Source organism: Phaethon aethereus (assembly GCF_964289735.1).
Source record: "Phaethon aethereus genome assembly, chromosome: 7".
Classification (NCBI taxonomy): Eukaryota; Metazoa; Chordata; class Aves; order Phaethontiformes; family Phaethontidae; genus Phaethon; species Phaethon aethereus.
Window position 1 is genome coordinate 1,152,529 of NC_138583.1, and position 26,397 is coordinate 1,178,925.

At 57.2% G+C, this 26,397-nt stretch overlaps 5 protein-coding genes across 5 annotated transcripts in view; 2 read left to right on the top strand and 3 right to left on the bottom strand.

Annotated features, from left to right (window-relative positions):
* The window catches only part of TUBGCP2 (tubulin gamma complex component 2), a gene marked incomplete at its 5' end in the record, with an annotated part of 37,931 nt that extends 33,394 nt beyond the window's left edge, over positions 1 to 4,537 (bottom strand). Inside the window, 3 exons of the mRNA XM_082001882.1 lie at positions 865 to 1,041; positions 1,355 to 1,483; positions 4,388 to 4,537. Of these exons, the coding sequence (XP_081858008.1) occupies positions 865 to 1,041; positions 1,355 to 1,483; positions 4,388 to 4,537 (456 nt within the window). The remainder of the gene's footprint in view (positions 1 to 864; positions 1,042 to 1,354; positions 1,484 to 4,387) is intronic.
* Positions 4,538 to 6,576: 2,039 nt separating this feature from the next.
* ZNF511 (zinc finger protein 511) lies at positions 6,577 to 12,053 on the top strand (the record flags this gene model as incomplete). Its single annotated transcript, XM_082001905.1, has 6 exons — positions 6,577 to 6,772; positions 6,959 to 7,032; positions 8,261 to 8,462; positions 9,311 to 9,435; positions 10,330 to 10,515; positions 11,984 to 12,053. The coding sequence occupies exons 1-6, from the start codon at positions 6,620 to 6,622 to the stop codon at positions 12,051 to 12,053; spliced, it is 810 nt and encodes a 269-aa protein (XP_081858031.1). The 5' UTR covers positions 6,577 to 6,619.
* A 6,928-nt stretch (positions 12,054 to 18,981) lies between these two features.
* ECHS1 (enoyl-CoA hydratase, short chain 1) lies at positions 18,982 to 21,055 on the bottom strand (the record flags this gene model as incomplete). The annotated part of the gene is made up of 8 exons (XM_082002203.1): positions 18,982 to 19,047; positions 19,131 to 19,198; positions 19,286 to 19,405; positions 19,490 to 19,594; positions 19,692 to 19,791; positions 19,871 to 19,998; positions 20,070 to 20,267; positions 20,944 to 21,055. 8 exons carry the CDS (start codon positions 21,053 to 21,055, stop codon positions 18,982 to 18,984), a joined length of 897 nt encoding a protein of 298 aa, XP_081858329.1.
* A 1,240-nt stretch (positions 21,056 to 22,295) lies between these two features.
* SPRN (shadow of prion protein) lies at positions 22,296 to 22,685 on the top strand (the record flags this gene model as incomplete). Its single annotated transcript, XM_082001934.1, has 1 exon — positions 22,296 to 22,685. One exon carries the CDS (start codon positions 22,296 to 22,298, stop codon positions 22,683 to 22,685), a length of 390 nt encoding a protein of 129 aa, XP_081858060.1.
* A 522-nt stretch (positions 22,686 to 23,207) lies between these two features.
* Positions 23,208 to 26,057, bottom strand: MTG1 (mitochondrial ribosome associated GTPase 1; the record flags this gene model as incomplete). Its single annotated transcript, XM_082002543.1, has 11 exons — positions 23,208 to 23,504; positions 23,600 to 23,712; positions 23,856 to 23,937; positions 24,140 to 24,236; positions 24,466 to 24,527; positions 24,640 to 24,730; positions 24,947 to 25,003; positions 25,281 to 25,361; positions 25,444 to 25,535; positions 25,754 to 25,852; positions 25,928 to 26,057. 11 exons carry the CDS (start codon positions 26,055 to 26,057, stop codon positions 23,407 to 23,409), a joined length of 1,002 nt encoding a protein of 333 aa, XP_081858669.1. The 3' UTR covers positions 23,208 to 23,406.
* Between the last annotated feature and the right edge of the window lie 340 nt (positions 26,058 to 26,397).

Here is a 26,397-nt window from a genome sequence, read left to right on the forward strand (position 1 = left end):
CTTCCTCCCCTTCTTCTCACTTATCACTCTTTCACTTCTGTCCAAATAACTGTCCATACACAGTTGCTCCTGTGCCCTCCACAGCCAAAACGCCCTTATCTTGAACAACAAGCTTTTTGTCGTATTTTTCTCCCCCCGTCCTGTTGAGCAGGGGGGTGGTAGAGTGGCTAGCCAAGGTCAATTCATCACAGTAGTTATTTATACAAATGATTACAGGAAATAGAAGATGGGATTTAAGTAATAATCCGCCTTTTCCACTTCCTACCTCCCAGCCCACTGATAATGAAATCCTTGCTTAACTCTTTTCTAAGCTTGTGTCTTGCAATGACATGGTTTACTTCTACAGCGGGTTTTTTTCTTCCTTTTTGTCTTCGGGATCACTTTGTAGCATTTATTTCAGGAGCTTAAAGAGCTAAGCAGAGGGAATGTCTGTGTCCACTTGGGGAATGATTATGAGAGGCATTGTACCCACATTATCTGAGAGCAGAACTCCTAGGAAGGATGGCGACATGCCACAATGCCTGCTGAGCTCCTGAGCAAGCACTGCCACAGGCAGAGAAGGAAACGTTAGCACAGCTTAAAGCAGTCGTTTGAAATGGGAAAATGAAATTACACTAACCCCCACCAGTTAGGCCTGTTGTGGCCTAAACTTGACTTAGCTTACCCGACTTAAACAGAAAAAGGCCACTTTTATTAATAACAGCACAAGGATTTAATATAAACTGACAAACTGTGAGAGAGAATTTAGATTACCTGCAACAGATAGGAACATTTATAATTCCACTAGATGGTAAAAGTTAAAAGCACAGCTATACACATGAGAAGGGAAAGATTTTGTACCCAAAGCTTGGGAAGAGACAGTACCTGCTGTACACTGGAGTTGGCTGTGACACTGCCCAGCTGCTTGCGCAGCTCCTCAAGCTCCTGTAGAGATATCTTGGAAGTAGAAGAGGGAATGGAAAAATTTGTGCTGCCACTGGTTGCTGCATTTGCTGCAAGTTCTGCCCTTTCTTTAGCATTTTGTTGCAAATATTGGAGTGTCTGTACATACACAAAAAAGAAAAGATTTTGTGAACACTGGTCAGCACACACTAAAGCAAAAAACATATGACCATAAGACGGTTGTGCTGAATCAGAGCACAGGTCTTTCTGTCCCAGTTTCCCGTGGTTTGTATCAAGAGGAGTGTAATTCTCAGTAGTGTTTTAACAATTAAGTAAATGCTGGAACTGGTTATCTGTTGATTTCAATGCATTTCACTGAACACTGTCATCAGAAAGCATGCTGTACTTAAAGTCACTGCGTTGTTGCTACTGCTGAATACTTATAACATCCAGTTCTAAAGGAGAAACAAACCTCTTTGTCTTCTGTGAGTTTTGACAGCAGATAAACTAAAGAATCTAGATGTCTTGTATTTTTAGACTTCAGCTCGTCATACTTCTTCAAAAAATCTTCAGGAGTTCGAGAAAACTCTGCTATTTTTACCTGTAAAACACCACATTAATATTAAATATTTAATGTATATTATTATCATAGGATTCAAGAGAGGAGCATTGTGTAAGGGTGGAGACAAGGTGCAGGCTGCTGCTGCTGCCAAAGTACCCAAAGTATGTGTGCTGGTTTTGGCTGGAATAGAGTTAATTTTCTTCCTAATAGCTAGTATGGGGCTATGTTTTCAATTTGTGCTGAACACAGTGTTGATAACACGGGGATGTTATTGCTGAGCAGTGCTTACACAGAGTCAAGACCTTTTCGGCTTCTTCTTCCGCACTGGTGAAGAGGCTGGGGGGACATGGGAAGCTGGGAGGCAACACAGCCAGGACAGCTGACCCCCACTGCCCAAAGGGATATTCCATTGGATGTCGTGCTCAGCATATAAAGCTGAGGAAAGAAGGAGGAAAGGGGGGATGTTTGGAGTGATGGCGTTTGTCTTCCCAAGTCAACATTACACATGATGAAGCCCTGCTTTCCTGGAGATGGCTGAACACCTGCCTGCCGATGGGAAGTGCTGAATGAATTCCTTGTTTTGCTTTCCCTATTAAATGGTCTTTATCTCAACCCACAAGTTTTCTCACTTTTATTTTCCTGATTCTGTCCCCCATCCCAATGGCAGGGAATGAGCGAGCAGCTGCGTGGAGCTTAGCTGCTGGCTGGAGTTAAAACACAACAGTACACCAAACCCAGGGGATAGGTTTCGGACTGAATGCTGCAGCATTGGTCTCCTACTAATAATTACGCTGCAGGAGAGTGAGGGTCCTGGCACTTCAGGTAATGGAGAAGGGGCTGCAGGAGAGCAGCACAAGATATGTAGCAGGGCTTGCTTTGCACATGCTCAGTCTGAAGCAATATAATATTCTATCAGCAGGTTTATTAAGGGATTTGGCATTGATGAAGCCACATCTGGACACTGGGTCCATGCTGGGGCCTCACTAGCAAAAGAGACATCAACAAACTGGACTGAGCCCAGTGCAGAGCCACAGAGATGGTGGGGCATACTGCCCATTGCCCAAAGGGGTTACAGACCCTGCTCCGAGGCATGGCCACAAACCGCGACACAGAAAATCCTAGCTGGCCTTAGGGAAACAGTCCTTTCTGCAGAGAGTGGTGACCCTGGGACACAGCAAGAGATGGAGAAATCTCCTGGAGGTCTTCAAAATGCAGCTAAGCAGTCTGCTGCAGATGCAATGCTGGCCCTGATGTGAGCAAGGAGTTGGACTGCTGATGTCCAGCTGCGCCTCCTACTTAAATCTTTCTACAAGTCTATGAACTGTAGTCATCAGTGTAAATGACGCATAAGACTGGAATTAGAGAAAACATGCACTTCAGGCTACAAAGATCACAGAATCATTAAGGTTGGAAAAGACCTTTAAGATCACTAAGTCCAACCGTCAACCCAACACCACCATACCCACTAAACCATGTCCCGAAGTGCCACATCTACATGTTTTCTGAACACTTCCAGTGATGATGACTCCACCACCTCCCTGGGCAGCCTGTGCCAATGCTTGGCCACTCTCTCAGTAAAGAAATTTCTACTAATATCCAGTCTAAACCTCCCCTGGTGCAACTTGAGGCCATCTCCTCTCTTCCTATCGCTAGTTACTTGGGAGAAAAGACCAACACCCACCTCACCACAACCCCTTTTCAGTTAGTTGTAAAGCACAATGAGGTCTCCACTCAGCCTCCTCTTCTCCAGACTAAACAACCCCAGTTCCCTCAGCTGCTCCTCATCAGACTTGTTCTCCAGACCCTTCACCAGCTTCGTTGCCCATCTCTGGACATGCTCCAGCACCTCAACGTCCTTCTTGTAGTGAGGGGCCCAAAACTGAACACAGGATTCAAGCTGTGGCCTCACCAGTGCCGAGTACAGGGGCACGATCACTTCCCTACTCCTGCTGGCCACACTATTTCTGATATAGGCCTTCTTGGCCACCTGGGCACACTGCTGGCTCATGTTCAGCCGGCTGTCAACCAGCACCCCCAGGTCCTTTTCCGCTGGGCAGCTCTCCAGCCACTCCTCCCCAAGCCTGTAGCGTTGTATGGGGTTCTTGTGACCAAAGTGCAGGACCCGGCACTTGGCCTTATTAAACCTCATACAACTGACCTCAGCCCATTGATCCAGCCTGTCCAGATCCCAAAGATTAGAACTTTCAGACAGAGTCAGCAACTTTCTAGCACTTATAGCTTGACTGATACATTGTTTTTAAAAATGACAATAAAAAGCAGTATTATGGCCACAGATGCATGCATGGTCATGACATTTCATCCCTAATACCTGTGTGATATTCAGAAAAAAAGTCAGGTATTGTTCATATAATCGCATTTCATATAGTTACTATTTTTCATTTGTTTCATTCCTCCAGAGGACAACCCCTCTAACTAAAATTTGAAACAACCATCACAAGCACAAAATAAGCCCCTTCTTTGAACTTTTCAGTTCTAAGAACCCTTCTCATGTTCTTCCACCAACCTCTCCAAGATGCAAGGATTCTACTTTTTCCTGATACAATATTTCTAACTTTATACCCTAAATGGAGATTCCAGACCAGATTATCCCATTCTTTTACCAATGCCAACATAACTTCACTGTTATTCTCACAAAAACTTGGGACAGCCATTACCCCTCCCAACATGTGTCCAGTTCCACACCCACAGAAGTCAAGTTATCTCACATAAGAGTAAGTAGAAGGTAGTTCACATCACTGGCCAAGAGAAGTCATGCTAAGGAATGTTCATCTTGAATTTCTCTTTAGGGAGGACTGTGCTCTCAGAGCCAATGGAACCTCTACCAACAACTGCAAAGGAAGCACACTGCCTCAGGAGTCCTGTCAGCCCCCCCATCAGGTCTGAAACGCATCTCAGCTGTGATTACAGTAGGTTGATGCTTACCTTTGCGCTGTGTGCAGAGACAGTTGTGGTAACGTAAGGCGTTCGATTCTTCTGCAGAAGATCGATGTAGACTTCCGCTCCTTCCCCGCCGTGAACACGCAGCAGGCTGAGCAACTCATTGACATCGTGGTGAATGCGGAACTCGCTCATGCTCCCACCTGAGGCTACAAGCTCCATGGGATGCAGAAACAAAGCCAGCAAGTTATTATTTTACTGCTGCAAATGAAAATATACCCGCAGAAACAACATTTCCTGATTACATTATGAGCCTGCAAGGTATGCTAAAGTATTTGACTGCAACAAAGAAACACATGCATGGTGAGGAAGCAAGCAAAACAAAGGTACTTGTTATTGTGCCTGATTTAATGATACTGGCACAAACCCCACCTTAAATGTAGGTGAGCCAGCAGATTACTTTTCAATCTCAAAACCCACTGGCAGTGGAAAAGTTACTGAGTCATCATAAGAAGTGTTAGTTCATGAACTGACAGACTGCAGACAGGGCTGAGATTGCCGGCTTCAGCAGTCTGTCCATACTGCTGCTTCTCAAGTTATTCAAAAGCAGTTTTTCCAAGTTTAGGGTTCTTTGTATTCTACTGCCTATTTTATTAACGGACAAGTACAAAATTCTGCAAAGTTACTTAAATGATGGTCGCACAAGTAACAGTCTGATTGAGGCATCATGCAAGTACAGAATTTAATGTGGCACCCTGTACAGATGCAGAATATCAAGCATATGGACATACTACTGGTTTGCCAAAATAATCGAATCATTTAGGCTGTAATGCATGTCTGCATGCCTCAAACTCTCCACCCAAAACTGAGTCAAATTAGAGCAGGCTGCACTCAGTCCAAGCTTAAATAGCTCTGAAGATTCAGATTCCCCCACCACTTGGGGCCCTGATCCTTCACGTGGAAGCACCTTTTCCTAATATCCAGCTGGGATTTCCCGTGCTGCAGCTTGTGCCAGTTGGGCTCTTGCTGTGCCCCTTTGAGCAGAGTCTGGCCCCAGCATCTCTGGGACCCCTTTGGGCAGAGGGAGATGCTGTTGGATCCCCCACCCCCTCCTCATCTGCAGCTGAGCATCCCAGCTCCCCCAGCCCCTCCTCACCATCACCAGGGCCTCCCTGGGCTTGCTACAGTTTGTTTATACATTCTCTCGTAACAAAGTGCTCAGACTGGCCAGGGTGTTTTGGATGTGGTGTCACAAATGAAGTGTACCCTTGCCTTTACCTGCTGCCTACATCCTCACCAACAGGGGCAAGAACCAGTCTTTGCTGGTGCAAGGGCACAGCGCTGGTCATATCCACCCTGCTGCCCTGGACCTCTTTCTAAAGAAGTGCTCTCCAGCCAGCCATCATCCAACTTCTGCTGTCACTTGGGTTATTGCGTCCCCAAGGACTCAGCATTGCATTCTTTCCAATTCCTTTCTGTGAGCCCACCTCTCCAGCTTGTCTGGGCCCCTGTGAATAGTCACCACAACCCCCAGTCCACGAACCCCTCACCCCTATTGTGGGATGCATAAACTCGCCAAAAGCCATCCCTCCTGTCACCTCGGCTGCCAAAGGACACATCAAATGCCACCAGTCCCAGCAGCGAGGATCGGTACCAGTAACAGCCTCCAGTTCCCCCTTGGGCTCCTGAAGTGACTAGGAGTCGAGAACGTAAGGAATGAGGAGAGGCTGGAAGATCTGGGCGTGCTCGGCCGGCCCCAATGGCATCTCCCCCTCCCCAAAGGGCTGCCGGAGGCTCCGGGGCCAGGCTCTGCTCAGAGGGTCACAGCGAGAGCCCCAGAAGCTCCGGCACAGCTGCAGCACGAGAAACCCCGGCCGGCCCCAAGGAATCCCCGGGGGTGCCTCGACTCGCTCGGACACGGTCCCCAGTGACTTGCGGCAGCTGCGGCCTTGGCCGTGCTGGAAGCGGGTCGGGCCAGAGACCCCTGCCCAGCTGCCGCGGCGGGTCCCTCGGCTCCCCCGAGAGCTTCCCGCCCAGGGCTCGCCCGGGGTCGGGGGGAGGGAGAGGTGGGAGGCGGGCTGCCCCTTCCCCGACCCCCGCGGCAGCTCCAGGCAGCACCCCAACCCCCTCCCATCCCTACCTGCCCGGAAGTGCCCGCCCGGAAGTACCTCCACTGGCGCCCGGAAGTGCGATCCGCGCATGCGCACTTCATCAATTAGCTACAGCCGTCCGGAAGCGCGCCCCGCACATGCGCATTTCCACCCGACGCGGTCCGCGATGTTGCTGCTGCCGGCCGGGCTCCGCCGCCGCCTGTGGGAGCGGCCGCCGCGCGCTTCGCCGGCCCCGCCCCCGCCGCGCGCCCCTCCGGCCTCGCCCTTCACCTTCTCCCCCCGCCGCCTGCGCCTCGGTGCTCGCCACCCGCTGCTGGAGGTGCGCTGCCGCCGCCGCGCGGGCGGGCCGGGGCCGGCACGGGAGCAACCGCCGTGGTCCCTCGGAGCGTCCCCGCCCCGCGGCTCTCCCAGCGCCTGCCCGGCACGGCCCGTCTCCGCGGAAAGAAGGGTTTTCCCCGCGGAGGCGGGCCGGCCTGCCCACGGCCTCTCTCCCCTCCTCTCTTAGGACGGGGACGTGCACAGGCACCTCTACCTCCAGGGCGTCCTCACCGGCCTCGCGGAAGTGGCGGAGAGACCCAGGTAAGCGAGGCGGGGTGCGGCCCCGCGGGGGCTGCCGGGCTTCGTGTGGGACGTGCTTGTGCCTCTTGTCCGGGGCTTCAGGGGCTGAGGAGGGAAAACAAGTTAAAAGGGGAAGACGGCGACGCGTTGCAAAGCCGTTTGAAAAGGAAAATGAGGTGATACAGCTTGCAAACCTCAAAAAAAAAAGGTCAAAAGCCGGTGTTTTGTGCTGCGGTCAGCTGTCTGTGCTTGCTAGATCATAGAACCATAGAACAGCTTGGGTTGGAAGGGACCTTTCAAGGCCATCTAGCCCAACCCCCCTGCACTGAGCAGGGACATCTTCAACTGGATCAGGTTGCTCAGAGCCCCGTCCAGCCTGACCTGGGATGTTCCTGGGCAACCTGGGCCAGTGTCTCACCACCCTCGTTGGGAAGAATTTCTTCCTTACATCTAGTCTAAATCTGTCCTCTTTTAGTTTAAAACCATCACCCCTTTTCCTATCGCAACAGGCCGTGCTGCAAAGCCCATCCCCATCTTTCCTGTAAGCCCCCTCTTAGCCCTGGCAGCTGCAGTGAGGTCTCCCCGGAGCCTTCTCTGCTCCAGGCTGAGCCCCCCCAGCTCTCCCAGCCTGTCCTCCCAGCAGAGCTGTTCCAGCCCTCGGAGCATTGCTGGGGCCTCCTCTGGCCCCGCTCCAATAGTTCCCCATAAGCAGAAGGCATCAATAATGTCTGAAAATTGGGATTGTAGCTGAACAAGAGGATTTAAGTGTCGGGTTGTTATGTACCCAGTGGGAGAGCTGTGTGGGACAGACAGTCCCAATGAGGAAGGCTAAGGTTGGTGGAGAATCTTCATCTTTCTTTAAAACCTGCTTTTGTATGCAAAATTGAAGAAGTTCCGTGAGGATTCTGTGAGGTTATCCAACAGATGCCTGTTAAACAGCATTGGCACAAAGTTTTAATGCACAGCTTAAACTTAAAGGTTGAATGGCTTATTTCTCGCATTGCTGTTTGGTGTGTAGTCTTAATTGGAGCACTGCTTCAGAGGACAATGATATATATATGACACTCAAGCCATAATGGCAAATAAGAGTTTCCAACTGCCAGTACCATTGTAGTCTTCATTCCATTGCACCTTTCATTTAAGTATTATTCGCAAAAAATGCCACAGGTAAATAAAGTCATCTAGAGGGATATATGCAGCTTAAATTAAGGCTCTACTTTAAGTCCTGGATGTCCTAATTTCCCCGCAGGGTGTCTGAATTCAGTTGCCATATCTCTGGGTGCTGCCAGGTCTTTGATACACTGGAGGGCTACGAGCACCACTACAACACGCTGCACAGGAATGTCTGCTCCTTCTGCAAGCGTTGCTTTCCGTCAGGGCGTCTCTTGGATATTCACATCTTGGAGTGGCACGACTCCCTTTTCCAGATATTGGCTGAGAAGCAAAACATGGTGAGTTGGCATGCCCAGCCCTTCGCTTATGGCTGGTGTGCTGTTAAAGAATTTCACCAGACTGTGGGTATCTCTAGGTTTGCTTTATTAACAACTCAGAGTTGGGCCATCACCTCGGTGAGTGGCAAAAACTTACAATACAGACCTTCTACATATAGTCCTTCATGGTATTATGTAACACAAAAGATCTTGGTGTTTTTCCACGAAGTCTCATTTCTTAGTATTTCATCAACTTTTGAAAGTCCATCAATTTTCCAGCTTCAGCTTATTCTTATCGTTCTGTTTCAGTTCCTCTTCTGAAGTTGCTGTTCATTGATGCAGTCTCGGTCATCATGATCGCTTATCTTTCTTATCATTCTTCACCTCCAATTTTCTAAGAAGAACTCAGGATGTTTTATTAACATGTGCTTAACCTATGTCTAATGTTGAATATTTTAACCCTTCTAAATTGCTTACTCTATATTAATCACTTACCTCCTATCTTTGTTATGTCTTAAACTTAATACTTAAGACTGATTATCTATTGATTTAACTCGACTGGGTTTTAAACCAGCCATGGTAGGGGCTACACAGGGGACAAATGAGCGGTTTTGGCATGGACCTATCAGTATTGTCTTATAAACACCTGCATTCTATTAATTAAATCTACCGGACTATATCTATTTAGCAACTATTTTTTCTATTATTTTCAAAGTATAATGCAATATCCTGCTAATCATTTATTTCCCTTTACACTTGTGGGCTGACATCCTTAGAGGCTGACCGGTCAGGGAGGGCACCCATGTCCCCAGCTGACACTGCTTGCCTTTTCCATTTATGTCATCTTTGTTTTTTTCCCTGCCTTTCAGTACAAGTGTTTGGTAGAAGGCTGTGTGGAGAAGTTCAAGAGCAGCAAGGACAGAAAGGATCACTTGGTCACCATTCACCTTTATCCTGCTGACTTTCGGTTTGATAGACCGAAGAAAGTCAGAAGGTAACTGTAGAACTGCAGTAGCACAACTGGTTTTCCCCTGTAGAGGTGATGTTGTGCTTTTCTGCTGTCTCACTCTCTTTCTAGAGTAAGCAAGTTTATATCCTAAGAGGCTCAAAAATGACGTGTCTTGTTGCTTGTAAAAACAGGTAAACTTGCAAGTCTTTCTGTGGCAATATTTTACTTAATGCTGAAGCACATCTTATTTTTCTTCCCGGGTGGCTCCAGGCTCTGCTCCCTTTGTGCCATCTCAAGTCTAAACGCAAAGCCCAGCATCACTCTGTATCGCTTTGTGCATGTTTCCTGCTTTGCTCTCCAACCCTTTGCAATATTCCTGTCCCCCAAAAGCACAAGTAGAGCAGAGGGAGGCTTTGTGAGCTTGGCGAATGGCTTTCTCAGCTGGCTGTTCATTTCAAGCACTGCTTTCACTGCAGGGATTAATACAATTGGTGGTGTTTAACACATTCCTCAGAGACGTGGGTGATGGGATGGAGATAAAATTCTTGCCTGGCAGGGTGGTGTGGCCCTGGGATGGGTGCCCGAAATCACAGGGGACTGGGTTGGTTGACGCTTTCAAAGCTTGCTTGGGTAGCCTGGTGTGAACCCTCTAGTCCAACCTTCTGAGCCAGTTGAATGAGTTACGTTTTATGGACTGAAGAAAAGAACTCGCGGATAAAGCTGTGTGCTATAATGCAGCAACCCTGAATGCTTTAGAAACTCATACTATCACACAGCTTTCCAGCAGCCTTTTGGCTGCACAGCCAAATCTCTGTGCCTCTGTGCAGTAACTCACCCAAATTGGACTTGGCCTGTTTCATCATGAAATACCTTTCATCCCCTTTGCATTGCACGTATGTGGTGGCTGCTGAGAAACAGTGTAAAATTTTCTCTCTGCAGTGGCCCCAAGCACGTGAGCCCTCCCACGAAGCAGGGTGCCAGCGTCCCGATGGATGTGAGCATGGAGACGTCAGAGCAATTCCATGTGGACTCCATGGAAACAGGGCCCACTGAGAACATGGAGATCCCTCAGCCTGCAGCCAGCCCCGGCCCCTCAGTGCCGGAGAAACGACTCTATAAGTCCAGGTCTGTACTATTGGCCTCCACAGACAAAAATTTCTGGGGCTGGAACGATATCATCTTAATTGCACTTTGCAGTGCCTAGTGCAGAACAACTGTCTTTCTGTGTTGGAGATAAAAGAGGTAGGATTTCCATATATGTTTTAAAAGAGGAAAGCATAAGGAGGGACAGAGTGTGTGTACACCATGAAAGCCGTGTCAGTAAGTTTCTGTTAGTCTGCCTGCCTGTGATCCCAGGGTATTGCAGAACGGTGTGCGTTTGAAGACAAGAACTCTGTCCTGAGTATTTTAATACTCATACAAGTTTTGTTCGTGCTTTGTAACACTTTCCCATCCTAGCTGGCTCGGGGCTGAGCTGGTGTGTTTCACTGTAGCTGTCTCTGCTCCCATGCAGACACAGGACAAGGCACAAATAAAGCAGGTGAACATCCTGCTCGGAGTCTTAGGGTTTGCAAGGCCGGAGCAGTATTGCTGTTTTTTCTGTTTGGGTTGGTTTGGGTTTTTATTTTTACATAAATTCTTTACAAAAAGTTGAAACTGAATTGCCTAATGCTGGCTTGACTTTTGAAATCCCCCTCACCGTGGTCTAAAACTTGTATGAGACACAAGGCAGCTATCAAAAGGTCACCACCCTCTTCCCAGCACCTGGATTGGTGTCATTTTATTCATCATTTTAATGGTCTCTCAACATAAAGGTTAATATGGTTTTGCCTGAACTATTCCAGATAGCAAAGGGCTTCTTGCCTTTTGGATTTGCTGCATCTGTGGCATGCTGGCAGTCTGGAAGCAGCACGATGAGCCCACAGCCGTGCTGGAGTGCTGGGCGGGGAAACCCACTGCTGTCCTCAGCTCACTCTTGCTTTCACTGGCATCAGCTCTGCCTCTAAAAAGAGGTGAGCGTTGCTGATTCAGGGCTTTCTAAGGAGTTGTGGCATCTGAAAGTGCTGGCAACCCACTACAGCCAGTTGGGTCTGCTTTTGTATGCCATGGTTTGCCTGACAAAATCCTGTTCCAAAATCCTGCTGCCACGGTGGCATTTTAAACTTCACTCCTTTGTTCAGCATAACAGCTTATAAACCAGAAAGAAATCTTGAATTCGATGTGATGCTGCAGGTCAAAAGGACAATTTGCTACTGAAAGGCCACGCTTTTACTCCTGTTTCTGCTCTCCTGCCCTTCACAATCATGTGCTTCCACAAAACACCTCTGCAACTGCCCAATGGCATGTTATATTTTCTAACACCTTGAGAGGAGAGGCCTCCAGAACATAGATTAAATGCGCAGAATAAATGGGAAAGCAGACCAGTATTTCACCCAACTTTTATTTACGCTTTGGTGATTTAGATGTCCTGCTCCTCCAATACCTTGCTCTTCCCTCTCAGGGATGTTGAAATGCTACACCAGGTATAAAGCGTCCCGGTGGTCCTGCGAGTGGCGGGCTGTTAACATGTGTTAAAGCTTGTCTCCCTTTCCAGAATCCCCTCCACAATTTGCTTTGGACAAGGTGCCACCCGAGGATTTAAAGGACCAAGGAAGAAAGTCTGAAGGTTGGTGCACCAGATCTGTGTGAGATAAGGCAGTGCCAGCCGCTGCCACCCGCAAACGTTAGCGATGGTGGGCGTTAGTGTTGGCTCATGGCTGAGCAGGGATATCTGCAGTGGCTTGCGAGGGTCCCACTCCGTACGGGGGAAGCAGAAGGGTGAAAACGGGGATTGTGCGGCAGCAGTTTGTTATACATCAATACCTTGAGAGGTGCTTTGCAAAGTCCCTTGTTTATCCTTCCTGAGACGCAACATTCTCTTCTCTGATCCCCTCTGAAATCAAGCTACAAATAAATTCATCTGCCTCTGTGCTGTGAGTCTTTGTGTCTTATCACATGGCAAATGCTGTTCTGAAACTCCAGGCAGCTGCAGAGATCATGCAGGCTTTGTGAAAAGCTTGCAAGGAATCGCTGCCAGAAATGCAGCAGGGATAACACTGAGCAAAATACACTGTGTCTCCTCTTCCCACAGGAAGCCCTGTGTCCGCCCAGTCTCCTCGTCGGGCCTGGGGGCCGGGTGTCATGCTTCCCTGCCAGCCCTGCTTGCACAGGGGAGAATCAAAATAAAATCCACAGGAAGAGCGATGTAGATTGCAATGATTAATATAATTCTTTCCATTTAATTCTTTCATTTTCTCACAGCGTTTTTAAAACCTCACAGTGAGGACAGCCCTTGGGACAGCACACATGCAAGGCGGGTTGAACTCTGTGTCAGCTGCTCGCAGAGAGTCTCGGACTGCGGCGGAGCACTGTGACGTGGAGGTGGGAGGAAATCAGCTGCTGGAGCTGAGACTACGCAAGATTATTTTTTTGATTTCTTGCCTTTTTGGGGAAAAATAGATTCAAGAAATTCCAAGACAAAATCTGACTGTACAGAAGCTGAAACCACTGACAAAAAAAGAAAACAGGAAAAAAAAGTATTGGTCCCCAGTTCTGACCTTCTCCAACTCCCTGGAGCCTGCTCTGCTCCCGGTGCTTGTGCCAAAACCCACACAAAAGGTTTGCCTGGGCCAGGGAAAGGGTTCTGATGCCTTGCAGCTCATTTGCATAGGGAGTTAAAGTAATATGACTTCCAACTAGGTGAATAAATAAAAGGAATTTTTACAACATTGCTTCATAGAGAATTTAAATGCTGTTTTGAAGCCCAGACAGAGTCAGATTTGCAGAATGAACCTCCCTTTGCTCCACATACCCCCAAAACCAGATTGAGATGGAGGTTATTCTTCCCCTCTGTCTTTCCCTTCCTTTTTGGTCTTGTCCTCCCAGGAAAAAAGACTAATTGGAAAAGCAGAGCCGGGCTCAGTGTGCTGCCACCAGGTCTCAGGGTCGGTTGAACCGTGACAATTTGCCCATAAAGGGGAGAAAAAAACCAGGTTGCCAGAATGGTGTTTATCCAGGAAGCTTAAGATCTGAAATTGCTTCCCCCCTCCCCCCACCTTTCCACTCTCCAGGAGGAACAAAGGATAAAAAGGTTTTGAAAAATCCTTGCAAATGGGAGCAGGGACCGATGCTTACAGGGATGTAGGAGATTCCTCTGCGAGTTGTAAAACGCTTCGCTCTATTTTAAAGTCGGCCAGCCTGTCCGGCTGTCACCTGTGCTCCTCAGCCTCTGCAGAGACCTGTCTCCATCAGGAAATCCCGGATGATGGAGGAAGTGAAGGGTGGAGGGAGAACAGAGGGAGCTTCAGCTGGGGAAGAGGGAGAAGGGAGACACCACCGGGGTCTGGAGCTGCGCCAGTGCACACACCATTTGCACGCACACACACCCGGCACCCACACAGCTCTGGCCACCCACCATCAGTCCTCATGTGCACACCCCTCTGCCCACAGGCCACCCTGCTGACCCCCATGCAGGCACCCATGTGCACGGCCCACGCACACGCCTCCCACGCATGCCTCCACACCTCTGCCTGCATGTGTGCACCCCACTCACGCCTCCACCCCGCTCTGTGCTGACCCCTCGCCCCAGCAGGCAGCCGCTCCCTGCAGACAGGCTATGGTTCAGACCAGAGGACAGCAGTCTCTGTCACTACCTTCATGGCCACCACCCTGGCGCTCCAGCCCCATGTCTGCCCTGGGATGGCTATCAGCATGGGCCAGCGACGACAAAAATCACTTTCCAACACTGGAAGCCCCTAACGAGTCTTTTTTTTCCCCAATGGGAAGTTTGAAGCAGGCGCCTCATCACTGGGGACGCCTGCAGGCTTTGGCACGTGGTGGTACAAAAACACTGCATAAGTAGCCCAATCCGTTCTCCCTTACATGTTTAGTTCCTAAGTTTCCACTTGGAAATTCCTTCCTTCCTTTTTCCCAGACTCCAGGTCTCTGAGTGTCTGCCCTCACAATTAAAAAATAATTGCAATTACAGCCTCCGGGCTCATGACTCACCCTCTTCTGGGTTACCAACTTTCTTTTTACCAACAGAGTCCATGGGCAAGTCTTTCCCAGCTGGCCCGTGGCTTTCAAAAATCCTTATTTCAAGCCAAAACTTGAATTTTCCCTTTTTTTTTTTTTTCCTTGTGGGATTCGTCATAACCAAAGTATTTCATCCCCGTGCTTGTTTGCGCAGGCAGGAGCAGGTGGAGTTGCCCAGCAGCGGCCGTCAGAAGGGCACGTGCTGGTCGGACATACACCTATGTGCGCACCAGCAAACCGCCTGGAAGCAAATGCAAGCGCAGAGCGGGACTCGGCCAGCACCCCTGCGCACACCGGCATGACCCACGCACGTGTGCAAGTGTGCACGGCGGGTGCACGCACCCAGTGTGCGCAGGCGCTTGCAGGCAAGCACATGCGTGGCCCAAGATGGAAGTGAGCACGATACACGCGTACGGTGTGTACCTGCACACGGACATGTGCAAACGTGGGACACCCAGCATGAGCGCTGCAAACACACAGAAAAGCGCAGCGCACACCTGCACACGTGTGTGCGAAGCACAGAGCCCACAGGCAGGTGCACGTACAGCAAATGTGCACAGCGTGTGTGTGCGCACACAGACGTGCAGGTGCGTGCATGCAGGCTGGGCACAAGTGCCGCGTGCACACAACGTGCAGGTGTGTGCAACAAAGCGTGCGCTTGCCGGGACAGACAAGGACGCAGACAGGTTGCGCGCACACGCAGAGCGCACAAGCCTGTTCACCCCCTCCGAGCGCAGAGCACCCCAGGGCTCACAGCGATGAAGTGGGCAAGCCAGGCTGGCCCTCAGTTTATTTTACTGAAGCATGAACACTAATGCCAAAGTCTCCAGTGAGTCTCCCCTCTCTCCTCACATTACAGTGTATAACGTGAACTGATATATGTATTAACAAAGCTAATACGTGTTCAGAGTATAAAATTGATATAGCTAGGAAAGGGAACCTTCACAACACAGCGTTTTCGCAGCCCCATGTGAAAACGGGGTCCCCTCGGCGAAAAGGGGTGTAACATCACGGCAGGCCTGGGGGGCAGGCAGAGGCTTTGGGCTCACGCGCACCTCCAAAGCTTAGCTCCTAGGGAAAGAAATGCGCTGGCAAACGGTTTGGGGACCGAAGGCTCTAAAATCACCCGTTTTCCTTCTCCAGTAGGAGAGATGAAGGCGCCGATGCGATGGCGATGGGTCCCACCACGCCGGACATGGCGGAGAAGCAAGGTTGCCACTGACCTGGGGGAGCACTCAGCGCCGCGGCGGGAGCACGTCGTCGGCACCCGCACCAGCAGAGGAGCCAAGCGAGGGCCCCCGCAGCACGCCCCGCAGAGCGAGGGGGAGCAGCTCCGTGCCAGAGGCCACCACCCTGCTGGGACGTTGCCTGGGGCTCCCCATCCTCGCGGGAGCTGCCGGGTCTTTTGGGGTGCGGGATTGGGAGTGCATCCCCCCAGAGATCATCTGCCACCAAGAGGACACAGAGCTGCCTGCCCTGCAGCACCCGTTTTGGGGTTGCGAGGGTTTTCCAAGCTTTGAGATGCAACGAGGAGAACTTCCAGATACAGGAGTACAGCCTAACACCACCGGGCTGCCGGGAGGCCATGGGAGAGGCTGGAGAAGCCTGGTGCAGCGGAGAGGTCCCGGAGCTGGCAGGGCAGCAGGCAGCAGAGCAGGAGCAGCCACGGCGCTGAATGAGGCTCCTCTCCTGGGCTGGGTTTGCCGAAGCTGACCTGGTTCGGCTGCGTCCCTGCAGGCAGAGGCCCGTGCCCTGCCAGCCTCACGGGAGCCATGTGCCCACGCGGGCGGCTCGCAGGCGGCGTTTGCCTCTCCAACCCCCCGCGCCCCTCGGCTGCGCCTCTGCCATCCCTCCCTGGGGCCTCTGGGGCAATCGCACCTCCTTGGAGAGGGCTCGGGCCTCAGCCCGGGCCTGTTGCTGCGGCCGCTGCCCCGTCACGGTTTGATGTCAGAGGGCAAATCCGGCTCTTCCGCTTCTGGCGAGTTAGGAAAGCCGGTGCTTTTCTACACGTCAAGGTCAGGTCGGACAGGGCTTTTCCACCGGATGGGGTGGAGGATGTCCCTGCCCAGGGCCGGGGACTTGGACTGGATGATCTTGGAAGGTCCCTGCCAACCCAAAGCATTCTGTGAGCGAAGCAGCCTCCTCTTCCTCCCTCCTGACATCCAGGGCTCCTGCGGGCCCGGTTGTGCTCCAATAAGCCGTATTTATGCAGCACAGCCGGAGCCTGTGGATGTCAGCGCTGAGGAGGCGTTTAGCCGGCCCCGGCTTCTGCTCACGCCTTGCGGAGTGCATTCGGCCCCCGTTCATTTACTCCGAGGTCAGAGGGGCAGCCGTCGGCTTCATTGCTGAATACGGGGACGCACGAGCCGCGGCAAACACCAGCGTGCCCAGCGCATGGGGGCTCACGCCTTGCCCACCCCCCGCGCGGCACCACCCCGCGGGACGCGTGGGATGGGCGGCCCCGGCGGCGGCCGCACCCGCCCGCGGGCAAAGTGCGGGGCGAAGGCTGGGCAGCCCGCAGAAGGCAGCCATGGAGCGGTACGTGCTCAGCGGGCAGCGCCGGAGGGCAGGCAGCACGGGCAGGGGTGGGCGCTGGGGTCGGGAAGGAGCTGTGGGCGCAGGTGAGGACTGTGGGCATAGGCCGGAGCTGTGGGCGCAGGCGCGGGCAGGCACGGTGGGCACGGGGAATGCCGGGCGCAGGCAGGTGCTCGGTGCAGGAGGCAGGCCGGCACTCTGGGCACAGGCAGATGCAGGCAGGAGCTGCGGGTGCAGGGTACGGGCAGGCACTGTGGGTGCGGGGTGCAGGCAGGCGCCCTGCATAAAGGCCAGACGCAGGCAGAGACCGTGAGCACAGGGTGCAGGCAGGCACCAGCCAATGCAGCTGCTGCCAACATGGCTCCTCTGCCATCTCTCTGCCAGCCTGACGGCCCTGCGGCTCCGCGGCATCACCCTCCTGCTGGGCGCTGCCCTCCTCCTGCCCGCACCCGGGGGCACCCAGGTGAGCCTCTGCCCTCCGCCTCGCCCTCCCCCTGCCCCGTGGGACGAGCGGGCACAGGGGGACCCACGCGTCACCTGTGCCACCCCCCAGCACCCCTCTCTCCCCGCAGGCTCCGAGTCACACCGGGCAGAAGGACCTCTCCGCGGAGCAGGACTTGGCCAAGGAATTGTAAGAGGCGGCCGCGCTCCCTACACCTTCAGGCGCCCGCATCTGGCTTGTAAAAAACAACAAAGCAACACCCCAAAATGTAAAGCACTTCAGGGGGGAATCAATCCCTCGTTGCTTTGTGCCCCCTGAAAACTAAGGGGCTCCCACCTCCGTCTTCCCCCAAAATCACCCAAAGTCTCTAAGCATCGAGCCCCAGCTGGTTCCCCTTTGCAGGCGCCGGTGGGGAGCTGTGGGTGCTGCAGTATCAATGTCCCAGACCCATCCAGCCCATTTGCGCCCCCGGATCCTAATCGCAGCCTCCAAGGGGGCTGTCTTGCCAGGGTCCCTGCACCGTGGTGGGGTTCCCCTGGGGCAGAGGGTATTTAGTAACCCTGATGCACTGCAACCTTTCCTTGCTGTGTCTGCTCCCCTCTTCCAGCATCCTGGGCGTACGAGCCGTGGAGCCACTGGAGGAGGGTGAGATCACCGAAGAGGTGGAACCAGGTACAAAGGTCTTCTCCAGCAGCACCTGGGCTCGATGGGGCCCCCGCCAAGCCCAGGAGGGACCGGAGGAGGACCGCGATGACCTATACCACCCTCAGGACGATGCCAGGGAGGCCGATGTCCGCGGGCCACCCCGGACACTGACCCTGGAGGTGCAGAGCGGCCCAGAGGAGGACCGCGACCACCTCCACCATGGTTGAGTGGAGACATGCCTGGGCTGTGAAATGAGGGGTGGGAGCCACCCCTGGGGCTTCCCGAGGGGACTTGGTCCTCCCTGCACACCCTTCAGCCCCCCAATAAACCCATTCCCCCCTCAACATCCTGGTGGGCTCCTCACTGCTGCCAGAAACCTATCTCTAAGTGCAGAGCCCCCAAATCTGGGGGATCACCCTCCCTAGTCTTGCCCTGAGACCCTGGGCAGGGTAAGGATGATGCCTCAGGGTGTGGGACTCAGCCCATCACCCCAGCCTCAGTTCAGCCCAGGTGGGGCTGAGGCTGGGCAAACTCAGTGCATCGGTGTTGCGCCCAAGAAGGTGTCGCAGGCTGTCCCCTCCCCAGGGGACACGCGGATCTGTTGCTCCACGAGGCTGCTCCTGCCCAGCCCAGCGTTGGAGAGCGGTGTGACAGAGTGGGGGGGTCTCAGTGAACCCCAACATTTCACAGCTTGGGGGGACACCCCAGAGCAAGGAAGCCCCATCCCCCCACAATGCTAGGAAAGCCTTTTAATAGTGATGGCAAAGGCGGTCCCCGCTGCTGGTTGTCTCACACCAGGCAAGTATCGCTCGCTGCCAGGTCCTGGACCCCCTCCGCGGGGCGACGCAGGGGGCTGAGGGCAGCAGGCGGCCGCGGTGACCTGTACCACCCCAGGCTTAGCTGTCGGTGAAGTTTGCCTTGCGCTTCTCCACGAACGCCACCATCCCCTCCTTGCGGTCGCCCTGTGAGGAGCAGAGAGGTGAGGCTGAGGGAGGCCGTGGCATCCCGCCCCCCGCCCGGCAATGGAGCCGAACCCCCTACTCACGGTAGCAAAGGTGGCATAAAAAAGTCGCTTCTCCGTCCTGTTCCCCTCTGCCAACGTTGTCTCAAAGGCTGAGAGCAAGGGAGAAGTTGGGGACACCCCACTACCTGGTCCCACAGCCCCCCCGGGGGGTTCCCGCTTGGCCCCCCAGCTCCTACCAGCGTTGACTGACTCCTTCGCCATGGCGGCCACCAGCTTGGAGTTGCTGGCGATCTTCTCAGCGCAGGCGATGGCCGCATCCAGCAGCTTCTCCACAGGGAAGACCTTGCTGACCAGACCTAGGATGGACGGTGGGAGGTGCTGGGGTGGGGGGACAGCTCCCCACTGACCCCCATGGTGCCGGGGCTGGCCTGCGCCCCTACCTGCCTCCTTTGCCTCTGCTGCCGAAATCCGGTCCCCGGTGAGGACCATCTCCATCGCCAGCGACTTCCCCACCGCCCTGGTCAACCTCTGCGTCCCTCCAGCGCCTGGAGCCGTTTGGGGAAGGGAAAGGTCCAGAGAGGGATACCTGAGGGTCTCTGCTCCAGCTGGGATGGACCCTCCCTGGCGGGTGCCCCCCCTCACCTGGGATGGTCCCCAGCAGGATTTCGGGTTGCCCAAATTGTGCCTTCTCCCCGGCGTAGATGATGTCACACATCATGGCCAGCTCACACCCGCCACCCAGCTGGGACAGGGGAGGAAGAGAAGGGTCAGGGGGTGCCAGGGCTGAGCTGGGGGCGCGGGGAGAGGTGGGGGGGACTCACGGCGTAGCCGTTGACGGCGGCGATGATGGGTTTGCGGATGGTGGAGACCTTGTCCCAGCCGGCGAGGAAGCCGCTGCTGTAGCACTCCTGGAAGGTTTTATTCTGCATCTCCTTGATGTCTGCGCCAGCTGCAAAGGGAAGCTGGGTGGGACACCGCCCTCCCAAAAAACTTGGGGTGGGGTGAGTCACTCTGCCCTACCTGCGAAGGCTTTTTGGCTGCCGGTGATGACGATGGCCCCCACCTGCGGGTCGACCTCCAGGGCCTCCAGCGCCCGCCGCAGCTCCTCCATCAGCCCCTCGCAGAGGGCGTTCAGCGCCTGCGGCCGGTTCAGCTGGATCAGGCCCACGCTCTGCCGCGCCCCCGTCTTCTGCACCACCAGGTACTGGAACGGGGCCCCTGCCCGCCGCCCCCCGACACCGCCACGTTAGGCAACCGGCTGCCTGCAACCGGGTGAGACCCCCACACCCGCCCCCCGGTGAGGCCCGGCTGCTGCCGTGGCGCCCGCGCTATTTTAAGGTGACCTTCAGGGCGACGGGCGCGTGCCAGCGGTCACCGGCAGCCGGCGGGACGTCACCCCCGGGGGCTCGGGACCGGGGCTCGCGGGGAGTCCCCAGTGCGATCCCGACCTGGGCAGCCGCAGCCCGGTCACCACCCTGCACCGGGCTGGTGCGCGGTGCTGCGCCCCGCTACGTGGCGCCAAGATCGTGCATGGCGCTGGGACCCGGGACAGGGTTCAGGCACCCGGTGCACGGTGCTGGGCCCCGGTGCACGGTGCTGGGACCGTACAAGGTGCTGGACCCCGGTGCACGGTGCCGGCCCTGAGCACGGTGCTGGGACCCTCGTACGCAGTGCCACAGCCCATATATGGCGCAGGGACCCGGTGCCCGGCGCCAGGTCCCGTGCACGGTGCAGAGATCCAGTGCCAGGGCCCGTGCACGGGGCAGGGACCCTCTGCCCGGTGTTGGCGGCCCGGTGCGCGGGGCCAAGCCCCGGTGCCCGTAGGCGCGCCCGCGCACGGCGCCTGTTCCCCGTCGCCGGGTGCCCCCCGTGTCTGCCCCGGTGCCCCGCTCACCGGCGCTGCAGGCCCGCGCCCCGAGGAGGGGGCGGGGCGGCGGCGGGAGGAGCGCGCGGCGGCGCGCGGCGGCGGCGGCGGGGCGGAGGACCGCGCGCAGCGAGGCGGCCATGGCGGTTCGCGGCGGTGTGGCTTCGCCCCGCCCCGCCGCCCGCGGACGCCCCGCCCCGCCCCGCGGCCATTGGTCGGGACGGCCCCGCCCCACAGAGCGCAATCCCCATTGGTCAGCGAGGAGACGCCGCGCCCCGCCCCTAGCGCGCCGCGGGGCCCCGGGCCGCGGGCGGCGGGGAGCGGCGGCGGGGGAAGGGGCGCCGGGCCCTGCACCGCGCCAGGCCTGGCCGCGGCCGTGCTGCCGCCCTGCCCTCGCTCCCGCGCGGCGGGGCGCGAGTGCGGCCCGGGGGGGACGGGATTGGGGGCGTTTAGAGGCGCCGGGGGCGGGAGCGGCGGGGGGGGGGGGCGTGCGCCTCCCCCGCCGCGTGCCGCGGTTGCACGCACCGCCACGGGCGGCCCGGCGTGGGCGCCGTGTCCCGCTCCCACCGCGCGCGTCTCCTGCTGCTGCGCGGCCCCGAGCGCGTGCCCCCGCCCGCCGCGCGTGGAGGTGGGCGCAGGCGGCGGGAGCGCGGCCGGGGAGGAGCGGAGCGGGGAAGCGGCGGCCCCGGGCCCGGTGAGCCCCGTGGGCGGGAGCGGCTGCGCGGTGCCGGGGCGCGTGTGCGTGCGTGGGGTGGGGGGTGAATGTGCCCCGCGGCCGTGGGCGTGCCCGCGCGCGTGCTGCTGCGGGGTGGGGTGGGGGTTGGGCGAGCGCGGGGATGCACGGGCGTGTCCAAGGGACGTGCCTGAGCGCGGGTGAGCAGCGTGGAAGCGTGCACGCACCCACGGGCCGCTGTATTCAGCATGCGGCGTGTGTGCAAGCCACGAAGTGTGCCTGTGAGCCGTGCACGGGCCTGCGTCTGCAGCCACGCGTGGGTGCGCACACGCGTGTATAAGCGGCACACGGGTGCGCTCTAGAGTGCGTGCTGTGCGGCCCGGGCGGGCGCCCGCAGCCTGCGCCTGCGAGCACCCTGTGTGCAAGGGGGTACGTGAGCGTGCAAGCGCGTGCAGGAACACGCCTCATACACGCCTCATACATGCCGGGGGGCGGGCGCGTGTTTATGCACCCCATGGGCCGGTGCATGCGTGACACGGATGCGTGCGCGACACAGGCTTGAGTGACGCGCTCGCGTGCAGGCCGCCGGCCTGCATCTGCCACGGGCCTCCACGCTTGCAGGTGGGTGAGGCCGTGCCACCCCCACGCACGAGCACGCCTACGGGCCGTGGCTGAGCGCTGGGCTCTCCCTGTGCCCAGGTGCGGCGGGATGCGGCGCAGCGTGGTGGCCTGCTGGGCGCTGGTGCTGCTGGCTGCCACCCTGTGCGACACGGTGGCCGGCAAGGGCGGCCGTGGCGGGGCCCGTGGCGCGGCCCGTGGGGCCGCCCGTGGTCGGGTGAGGGCTGCGGTGCCCCGCTACGGCTCGGCTGGGGCAGCCCTGCGGGTGGCGGGGGCAGCGGCGGCGGGGGCTGCCCTGAGCCGTGCCCGCCTGGCCAGTGGGCTGGAGGCGGGCGACAGCATAGAGTACCGCAATGGCAACTGGACGGCTGCCAGCGCCTGGACCTCTGCCGCACCGGCCCCAGGCCCGCCAGGCTGGGCCGTGCGCTGGCTCTGCCCGCTGGCTGCCATCCTCCGCCGCGGGCGGTTTTGGGGGACCTGATCGTGCCCTCTGCAGCTCACGATGCTGTGAGCACCGTCTGCCCCTGGGGCTGAGCCCACCCCGCTGGGCCAGCAGGAGCTCCCAGGGCTGTGCCCACCCCACACCCGGCCTCACCCCGTTATCCGCTGCCACTGGGGCAGGACCCTGTGGGGAGCCCTACATCACCCCCCACTGTGCCAAACCCCGCCAGTGTGGGCACCCCCGTGTTTGCACCACTCCTCTGTACGTGGGTCATGCAGCGCTTGGAGGAGGAAGCAGCAGCAGCAATAAAGCTGGGCGGAAAGTAGGTGTGGCTGGATGCAGGGCTCAGGACAGAGACCCTGGGACAGCCATCGCGTCGGTACTCTGCCCACAGAGGTTTTATTTTGGGATGGAGGTCCTGGAGAGGGCCAAGACCACAGCAAGGAAATGGCTGCACAGAGGTTTTGTCCTGGCTGGTGGCGGCAGCCACAGCCCCAGCCCTCCTCCGCACCAAAAGCATGGCTCTGCACAGGAACACCCACCGCGCCACAGCCTGCCCCCCACCCTGGGGATCCTGTACCCTGCAGCCCCTTGCAGCAGCCTGGGGTCCAAAAATGGGGGCTGCCCCGGCAAGAGGTGCTTCAATGGCATACCAGAGCTCCGTGCCAAGGTGGCCCCAGGCCTGTGGGGCATGGGGGTGTCCCCAGAGAGCAGCCAGGCCTTCGTCCCCAGCCTGCGCCTCTGCCCTAGGGGACAGGTCTCAGTCCAGCGTCACCCTGCCCAGGCGTCCTGCACGGAAATCCCGCAGGAACTCGTAGGCAGCGGCTGGGTAGTTGAGCATCGTCACGTTGACATTCCCTGGAGAGAGAGGTTGTGGGTGCGGAAGGAAGTGTCAGCAGAGCTGCCCCAGGATCCCCAAAAGCCTGGTCCCCACACCTCCACTGAGCACTCACCTGTGCCCGTCAGCACCTTCACCTTCTGTGTCCTGCCCAGGGTGAGGGCCACGCGCCTTAGCACGGGCTCGATGTCGTCGCAGGCCTTGGCCAGCCCGTAGCGCTGCACATACCTGCCGAAGGAGGTGGCTCACACCCTGCCGGCATTGCTTCTCTCCCTCTCGCAATTCCCCAGGGATGGATTCTCCACCGTCCACTCTGGACTGCAGGCACTGGACACAGCCTGGGGCCCTCTGCAGTTCCCCCACCGGCTCACCTGAACTGCTGCCGCTTGTTCAGGGCATACAGGAGGTAGTCGGCCATGATGTCCTCCCCCACCAGGTGGTCACGGATGGCCCCTGGAAAAGAGGGTCAAGCCCCAGCTCCGCCCTGAGCCCCAGCCACCCCTCTCCGCCATGCACATGCCATCTGTGAGCACCCAGGCAGCACACCCTGGCCTGCGGGGCCTGTGAGCAGCAGGTTCCCACCCCAGCCTCCCAGGTCTAGCCAGGGCCCAAACCCATGTTTGGGGAGCGCCCCTGGCCACGGCCTCCACCTCACCACACAGCGCCAGCTTCATGCCCGCCTCCACATCCCCCAGCTTTGGGGGCAGCACGCCAGGTGTGTCCACCAGGTACATCAGGGGCTCCTCACTGACCTGGGACAGGGGGAGGCAGGGCAGTTAGGAGGCGTGGCTCAGTAATTAGCACCATGGACTCCAACACAGCTAACGAGCAAGGTGTTGAGCTTTCATTAAGGTCTTGCTGGAAAGGGGACCCAAGCAACCCTTTGGGACCACCTCTGCGTGCCTCGAGGTTTTCCAGACCTCCTGCGAGAGGAGGCAGAGGCCAGCACCCACACAGCCAGCTGCGCCGCGGGGACGGTACCTGGATCCTGGTCAGCACTGCCTTGGTGATGCCTGGCTCACCACCAACCGCGGTGGCTTTCCCTTCAGGGAAAGGAGAGACACAGTCAGAGATTCAAGTGGTGCTCTGCCCTGCTGCCCACTCCACGGCTGTGCCAGTGGCTCCTCCCCGAGCCCAGGTGCCACGAAGAAATACCCTTTTTGAGATGCAACCTCCGCAAGGAGTTGATGAGCGATGACTTGCCCACGTTGGGCACGCCGATCACCAGGATGTTGTACTCGGCGCTCTGGAAGCGAGGAGGACACAGGCAGGGAGCAGCTGGTTATTTGCCACCCAGCCCAGGAGCGACGGTCAGCCACAACAGCAAAACAAGCCAGCCTTTGCCGGTGCTTCTGGCACGTGTGCGAGCAGCCTTGCCCCTCCAGCTGGAGAGGGAGGTGACCTGCAGATGGCCACCCCGACTCCCTGCGTGCACACTGGCAGTCTCACTGCCGCCTCTCACCTCGGCCCTGTGGTAGCGTGGGCTGTTACCCACCAGCGTGGCAACCAGGGGAACAATCTGCAGAGAAGCATGGGAGAAGGGCTGTGACTGTGGTTCTGCAGCCAGGCTGGCTGCAGCCACTCACTTGGGAGGACACTGTGCCAGGAAGATGCGTAAAATGGGGGCCAAGCAGGGGACAGGGTGCCCTGGGTAAGCTGGAAATTAAGATCGCTTTGGACCAGCCAGCATCACCTCCTCACACTGAGGCCCCTCTGTGGGGCTGAGAGATTGGCACGCTGCCCTCAGCTGCCAGCAGCAGGGAGCAGGGCTGGGCACGGGGCAGCTGGTCTGTTACCTTCTTGACGTTGCCATCGTGCTGGCAGTCAGTGAAGACAACGTGCGAGCATCCCTGCTGCTTCAGCTGCTCCAAGACTGTCTGAAGGCGAAAGGCAACGGCATTGCTGGCACCTGCCTGTGGCGACCTGCGGGCCCCCAGCCAGCCCTGCCCTGGCGCTCACCAGCTGCTGGTGGGGATCTGCCAGGTCCATCTTGTTCAGCACCAGGATGTGCGGGCGGATCCCCAGCACCTCCTGCAGCATGGGGTTACGGCCTGACAGTGGGATGTGAGCACCGCTAAGGAGAGTGACTGTGTGCTGGCATGGGAGCAGGTACCGGGGGGACCAGTCAGGGCGCGGGTGATTACGGGGCTGGGGCAGACCTGGAAAGGGGTACGGGGCTGGGAGACGGGGCAACTGGGGCACGCAGTGCGGAGGACCGGTGCAGGGGGCGAGATCCCGGGGTGCCGGCTCCTGCTGCCCCGGGGGACACCTGGGAGGGGATGAAGAGCCGTGCAGGAGGATATGCGAGCATCGTGCACCTCGATGAGGCAGTCGGCGCGCCGCAGGGAGGCCCGCATCTGTCGCAGACCTGCAACACAGCGCTGCGTGAGCGACAGCGGGAGCGGACAGGGGGGTGGCGGGCCCGCCCGCTCTCGCCCCTCACCTTTCGCCATGTGCCCCGGGAACCAGGAGGCCACATCGCGGCCGCCGAAATCGAAGCGCTCCCGGAACCTGCCAGGCACCGTCCCGGGCCCGGCCACCGCCGCCCGCAACGCTCCCACCCACCCTCTCATGGCGGCGTCGCCCCTTCCATTGTGTCACATCCGGCGCGACGCGCGGGGAGGCGGAGCATAACTGTGGCAATCGCGAGATAAGCGGGGTGGTGGGCGTGGCCGCGGCGAATGGGCAGAGCGACGTCGGGTGGGCCGGCCGTTCCCCATTCGCGGGCATCACTCCCATCTCCTCAGCGCCATGGCGGAGCCGCGGCCTACGGGGCCTACGGGGCCTACGGGGGGCCCGACGGTGGGTCTTGGCGGCACGGGGGGTGCCGGGCCCCGCGGGGGGCACTCCGTAGCCCCCGTGAGGCCCGGCACCCCCAGTGCCGCGGGGCCTGGGCCACAACCTGCACCTCAG